At 39.9% G+C, this 7,500-nt stretch overlaps 1 protein-coding gene across 1 annotated transcript; it reads left to right on the top strand.

The window, feature by feature from the left end:
• Positions 1-2,715: 2,715 nt before the first annotated feature.
• Positions 2,716-3,432, top strand: LOC138053294 (alpha-2B adrenergic receptor-like). The gene has a single exon (XM_068899948.1). It carries the CDS (start codon positions 2,716-2,718, stop codon positions 3,430-3,432), a length of 717 nt encoding a protein of 238 aa, XP_068756049.1.
• The last annotated feature ends 4,068 nt before the right edge of the window (positions 3,433-7,500 follow it).

Genomic DNA, 7,500 nt, shown 5'->3' with positions numbered 1-7,500 from the left:
TAGAAGTAAGACAAGCTGTCGTGGCAACATTGAAAAAATGGCGCTGTTCATCGACTTAACTAGTTCTTCGTTTAACTAGGATGCCAATTACTGAAACTAAAGGTAGAGAGCTAAAGCAAAGTTAACTAAGAAATCTGCGGCAACGAATACTTATCTTAAAATATAACTTGCATTGTACCAAGTATCTCGGGATTATTTCTTTATTCTTTTATTTTTGTTAGTTATAAAAACGAGCGATAAAAAATAAGAACTACATTTCGACCGCTCCACGGTAACTTTCAAGTTCAAGTTTATGGATAAAAAATTCGGCTTGAAAAGCCGACATAATCTGCAATTCGTTGTATATTTCTTTAAGTGTGATGCAGATTATGTCAAAGTGTGGAGGAACATAAACGATCAGTAATCGGCAACCATGTGAGAGAACAACATAGAAACGAGCCTTGTGAAATCGCAAAGAACTTTAGGGTCTTGAGGAAGTGCTCGAGCAAGTTCGATTGTTTGATTTTTTTTTATTCGGGATCTTAAGGAGGCTCGAAATAGTTTCTCCTTTTTTTCAATCAAATAAACATATTCTGTCCTTAGATATAGTTAGGGTAATCATATCAAGACGAAATTTGGCGAGGGTATTTAGTATTCATCATAGAGTTCTCACATTACATTTTCCTTCAAAATAACGTTACCATGGCAACGATATAAGGCATTTCTTTGAGCCTTAAGATATAATGTCTTCTTTTTCAAAAACGGGACGGTTAAATCTTCCTATTTAGCGTTTGCAGATAATGTTAGAAATAATCTCTAAAATATTCAACAAAATCTGTAGGTCAGTTTTTCAGAAAAATAAGTTTTTTTAGAAATGTCTCTTTTTTTTTTTTTTTTTTTCACCTACAGAATTTTTTTAATTTTAAAGACAAACGGTTTAAATTAATCTAAGCTAACATGCAAAAAATGAAAAATATTCACCGTCCGGAAGCACAGATATAAACGAGTAAGGTTGCAAAATCAGGAAAATGAGGGAGTTACCAGATTAGCATTTACGCATGCGTCACCCGCTCATTCGAGTGCACGCGCGAGTGAAGCTACAAGCCAACACAAACGGATTTAAGTGACCATTAAACCGTGTTTGTACAATTTTCGTAGTTTTCGTTAATAGGAGGTCTATTTATATTCTACATGTATAGGAATCAGAAGAAAGGTGAGCGAAATTAGCAGTATTTGTTTATTTCTGGTGACTCATGAGCTGACGCGAGCAGCTTTTAGAATTGCGTGTATGGCTTACGCGCGCGCGCTCACCTGAAAACCCTTTTGCCTACTAATTCAAAGGTAATTTTGCGCGGTTTACTGAATATGCGGGAAAAGCAGATCTTAACAAGTGTTATTGAAATCCAAAAAGAAAATTGGCGGTCACCACGCATTTTTCGAAGCAAGTGTTATTGGTATCCAAAATAAAACTGGGGGTAACCACGCATTTTTCAGAGATAATTAAACTTCTATTTGGAAAAGAACGCCATACATTGTTTTGAATTAATGATTAATTAACAATATTCTTAAAGAGCTTTAAAATACAGAACAATGTATGGCGTTCTTTTCCAAATAGAAGTTTAATTATCTCTGAAAAATGCGTGGTTACCCCCAGTTTTATTTTTTGATTCCAATAGCACTTGCTAAGTTGTGCTTTCTCCGCACACTTATGAACCGCACAAAAATATCCCTGTATTAATAAGCACCACCCATAGGAAATCCGAGTATCTCGAGATGCGCAGAACGTATGCGAGATAAACAGAGTGATTCCATCAGCGCAAAACTGTTTGCTTAACACTCCTAATAGTTTTCATTCTAAGAAATTAGTATAAGCATTCTATGGTAACACAAGGTGATCACAAGGTGATCACGTGCACCTTTATGGTTGCCTAGCACGTGATCAATTTATTCCTTTTGAGAGAACATCATAACCTTTCCCTAGATTCTCAGAAGTCAGAGACTTAAGAATTCGGATCGATGTCGGATCGCCCTTTCGCTAAAACTTCTAAGGGCGATCCGACACTCACTGTAAAATAAACGAGAAACTGTTGATCAAAGATTTAAAGCCGACCTTAAATGAATATGTCAGCAACGAAAAGCTGTGGCTTTATTAGTTTTTTCTCTCCTCTATTGTTACTTAATAGTTAATTAGTTAGTAATCCTTTATATTTAAACTCCAGTTTTGTATGAACCGTCACTTCTGAAGATGTATGCAGAAAAATACAAAACGTCAAGTAAGAGATAATTTCCAAAAGGATGCGTTTATATCTGATGTTTGTCACCGCTGTTTGGGTGTTATTTCTGATCAAGTTGCATTTAGGTTTTTGGCAGACAACAAAGCCATCTGCAATGGCTGCCGTTGCCATAGTCGTCGTACGTTTTAAACTCCTAATTGTTCATAGATCAGTTGGTAGAGCATTGCATCAGAATCGCAGAGGTCATTAGTTCGAATCCCTTTGAAGTCGCCTGATATTCCCAGCTGTCTATATGAGACAATTGCTAAATTTGTCCTGATAAGTGCGAACATCACGTCGATCTTTCGCCCACTGAAAAGAGTACTGTTTGACTTCAGGGAATTTTCTCACTAATCGAAAAGCATATATGTGCATAATTTAGACTTTACGACACTTTAAAACACCTGCGTGGTCTCAGTTCATCCCGTTTGGCTGACTGAAAAGCAACTGTAACAACGACACCATGTCAATGAACGCAAACCTTACAGAAATTGTTGGGAAGAAGACATACCTAGAGTACTTCTGCTCAGAAAGATTCACCGAAGGAATCCACCACCACGTTATATTTCTCTCAATTGCTGTTGTTTTTCTGTGCATTTTTACATCCTTGGGAAACGCTTTAATACTAGTTGCTCTCCGGAAAGAGTCTACACTTGGTTCACCGTCCAAACTGTTGCTTCGCAGCTTAGCGACAAGTGATATTTGTGTCGGTATGCTTTCCGGTCCTTTAGCTGCTATCTATTGGGTGTCTGCAATAAAAGAGCACTGGAGCGTTTGCTACTACGCACTTTCCTCTACTGTTGCAGTAACTTATGCCTTGTGTACAGTGTCGTTGTTGACCACTTGTGCTATAAGCGTGGACAGACTTTTGGCTTTGTCATTGGGAATTAGGTACAACGAAACAGTAACTACGAAACGTGTGTACGGAATAATTATAATGTTTTGGGTTTTGGCTACTGCCGTCTCTGCTGTCTACGTAAGGAGTTCTCAGTTTACCACGAGCTTTATACGAACAATGGTGTTACTCATTTGTCTGTCAGCCTCCGCGTTCTCGCACATAATGATTTTCTTTAATCTCCGTCAACATCGCACTGGAGTTCAAGACAGGCGCTCTCGTGAAGATCCACCAATAGCATGTAGTAGTCTGCGAAGTGAAGCGAGCCACATAGCAAAAAAATAAAAAGACGGTGTCCAGTGTGTTATGGGTTCAGCTTGCATTGCTGATTTGTTATCTCCCTTACACTGTTATTGTAGCATTGCGGCTTAGCATCCGAGGTGAACTGTCCCAGACTCTTCTTTTAAGCCATCAATATGCAGGGGTTTTCGTGTTAGTAAACTCTTCATTGAACCCACTTCTCTACTGTTGGAAGATTTTAGAACTAAGACAAGCTGTCGTGGCAACATTGAAAAAATGGCGCTGTTCATCGACTTAGTTCTTCGTTTAACTGGGATGCCAATTACTGAAACTAAAGGTAGAGAGCTAAAGCAAGCGAATAAATCTGCGGCAACGAATACTTATCTTAAAATATAACTTGCATTGTCCCAAGTATCTCGGGATTATTTCGTTATTCATTTAATTTTGTAGTTATAAAAACGAGCGATAAAATATAAGAACTACGTTTCGACCGCTCCACGGTAATTTTCAAGTTCAAGTTCATGGATAAAAAATTCGGCTTGTAAAGCCGACATAATCTGCAATTCGTTGTATATTTCTTTAGTGTGATGCAGATTATGTCGAAGTGGGGAAGAACATAAATGATCGGTAATCGGCAACCATGTGTGAGAACAACATGGAAATCGCAAAGAACTTTAGGGTTCTGAGGAAGTGCTCGAACAAGTTCGATTGTTTGATTTTTGAATTTTTTTTTTTATTCGGGAAGTTAAGGATGCTCGAAATAGTTTCTCCTTTCCTTTCTTTTTTTTTTCAATCAATAAAGATATTCTGTCCTTAGATACATTTAGGATAATCATATCAAGACGAAATTTGGCGAGGGTATTAAGTATTCATCATAAAGTTCTCACATTACATTTTCTTCCAAAATAACGTTACCGTGGCAACGATATAATAGTCCATCTGTTATCGACCAAAATTGTTCAAATTAGTGATACAAGCATGAGACTTTCACAGAGTATTAAGGGCTCTAAGGGTAATATTTTTGATGTATGGCCAAGCCGAATTAAGCTGTGGAGTCGAGATCTGCGCATGCCCAGATTTTGCTAGCATGGAAATGAGGCTAAAATGAAAAACGCCTTAAATGAAAGAGTTTTAGGAAAATAACCATCTGTTATGACAAAACTAATAATTTGTTGTAAATTTTGATAAACTTTAAGCTTTTGAGGCGGTCACGTGACTACTTATAACGGTTTTTTTTTTTCAGACTTGGGTATCCTTTGGTGAAATTTTGTTTACACGATTTTTCAATGTTTTATGGAACATAATTGCAGTGGATTAGGTTTTTTGTTTAAATGTTTTGTCAAAAATGTAAAACGCAAACTCCTAACATGCACACACTATGCATAACTGTAAAAGCCATCTGGCAATGAAGTGAAACTTGAAGACTTATCAATTCGACATGTTTCCTCATTCTTTAGACCGTTATAGGGAAATATAAATACAAGTATGGACTTTCCTTAGAACTTTTTAATGTCAGTTCATATCTAACACAAAAACGACTAACAATACTTTTGCTTCTTGAACTAAAAAAGTATCCCTCAAATGCAATTCTGAGGCTTATATATTGTGCGATGGGCTTTATAACGATGATTGAAACAATCATATGCGCCCAATTTGTTCTGCTACATAGATGATAGAGGCTTTCTTTTTGCGTCAGTTGATACCTAACACAAAACATATCAATCATGTTTTTTCATGTTTTGCTTCTAGGGCTCAAAACCTATCATCTTTGTACAAATTCGAGGCTTCCATATCTTGCAATAGGCTTTATATGACACTGCATATATATATATACTTTCTCACTCGAGTGTTCTTTAACTATTGCTGTTGGCAATTTCCGTCACATTTGCAGAGGCCGGTGCACACCAGATTAGCCTTCAAACACTTGCATCTCCCCCTGAATGCAGTTTTACATCCACAGTGGGTAAGTTCATAGCAGTGTCTTTTGCTTAAGTTAAGAGTCGTCCAATACGGTTACTAGCGACGTCCTTGACGCTGCCCTCCCGTCTGCAGGGATAGGAAGTGCGGGCTGGCACAAAAGGGTTTGGCCCCAAGTATGAGCTCCCTGAAGTACTGCTCGTCTGATGTGCTGCTCAAGCGCTGCTTTAGTTGGCGGTATGCCGACAAATTCCTTTGATGTTTTGCAGAATTGCGCCTGGCGTGCTTCGTTGACTTTCAATAGACTGCGGCACGTTCGGTCGTAGAGAAGTACTACAAACTTTTCCAAGACAGCAAGTGATTCTTCCGTGATGATCTCTGGTGAAGCCTTTAAAGCGCATAAAACTGGGGTCAACTTGGGAAAGACATTCCAAACGTCCCATGCAGACTTCTTTTCAGGGTTGCGGAAGAATGAAACTGTGTCGGACCCTGTCAAGGCGTGGAACATTGAAAACGCGGACGCTTAAGAGGGACCTAAGGATGAAGCGACGACGTGCGCAGGCATGTGTTGCACATTCTTCCCTGAACCATATGTTATCCAAAATTCATCAATGGGGAGTGTGCTGACAACTGAAAGGACGAGAACAATCACATCTGTGTCGCTGGTTCTGATCTTAATGCGCCGATGACCTCTTAAAGACGCATCAAGAGCGTGGATCATCAGGCAAGTGTCGGCTTCCTCGTGGGTGCACGGCGCAAGGTTGCTCATTTCAGATCTGTTGCTGGAAGTTAGCACGCTGCTACCGTGAGTCGAGTAAACCTCTTTGCCTTCAGGAAGTGCCAATGAAACGACCTGAAATAGGTCATGTCATAGATAATTTCATTAATGAATTCACTAATGTATTCTAGTGAACATCCTAAATCTATACATACCTTGTCTGCAAGCAGCTTGAAAAGCTCTTCCTTGTTGCCATCGACTCTAAGGAGACCTTTCCAGTCGCTTGGAATTCTTGTAGATCCCATTACTTTGCGACGCTGTCCGGCATCTCCCTTCTCTCGCAGTGATTTCTGTAATGAATCATCTAGATAGACATCCCACACAAGGTCAGCACGCTTGGCATTCTTCAGTTGCTTGAAGACACATGGAGCAAATACTATACTGAAGTATTCGTCGAAGGTGCGCGATATTTTTGGCTCCAGCATTTGAACAATAGCCGCTCCATCGAGAATTACGGCATCTACTGGAGGTGTCGATACTGGCGAGGTTGCTTGTGGCAGGCACTTCAGCAAGTCCGCTTTTTGTCCTCTTCGCAGCTGTCCTTGGTCTGATATGGATGGTGGCCAAGGTTGATTTTCATACGAAAAAAAATCCATTCAGGTTTCCGTCACGGGTTTGACAAGCAATGTACAGCCGTCAAAATAAGGAACAGTCCTCTTTCAACAGTTTGACTTTTGCCTGGTCTTTCGATACAGCCTTCTTAGTTGGAGTACTAAATGTAGGGAGATGTTCTTCTTAAGTGGCTCTGTAACTGGTTTACTACGGTCAATGAATCTTTCTTTGACAAATTAACAGAGTTGTTCCTCACCAATCTTGGTGTGCATTCTTTACTGTTGCGACAACTCTATCGTCCGTGATATCTTTAGTGTGAAATGAATCTCCATTAGGATCTCGCTCTCTTCAGTAAAGGGGTTACCAAGTTTCTCAAAGCAAGACACAGTGTTCACCACACCTTTTAAAAAGGTAGATTGCACACCTGGTTTCTGTTCAAGGTGATCGCGTTCCTCGGATACAGTAAAGCTCCCTCAAATTCTTCTACCATTCGCGACAGCTCGGGGCCTGCTACCATCCATCTTCTTAGGGCTGCAGAATTTTCAGTGAGACCAACTGCTCCACCTTGGCCGTTTACTAAGGCATTCACCTGCTCGTGGGCATGATCTAACGCTATGGAGGAGAAGTCTCTGTTGGTCTTGTGTACGACAAATGCACCATTGCTGAAATGCTTGTACACATCTGGGTGCTTAGAAGAGAGAACCTGCATATCCCGATAATGCACAGCCAGCCACCTAGCATAGTTTGTGTGGTCCATCGCAAACAGCCAAGGTAGTATCTGTCGGATCGCATCGACATAGAGTGCAAAGTTGGCTTCTCTGGAGGCCCTCACAAGGTTTTTCCCTTGCACCTGATTGGTTGTACCT

This window comes from Montipora capricornis, chromosome 6, assembly GCF_036669925.1.
Source record: "Montipora capricornis isolate CH-2021 chromosome 6, ASM3666992v2, whole genome shotgun sequence".
In the NCBI taxonomy this organism is placed as follows: domain Eukaryota; kingdom Metazoa; phylum Cnidaria; class Anthozoa; order Scleractinia; family Acroporidae; genus Montipora; species Montipora capricornis.
This window is presented reverse-complemented; position numbering and strand designations above follow the sequence as displayed.

Excerpts from the sequence above, each read along its gene's own strand:
- LOC138053294 (XM_068899948.1), top strand. The coding sequence starts at position 2,716 with ATGTCAATGAACGCAAACCTTACAGAAATTGTTGGGAAGAAGACATAC.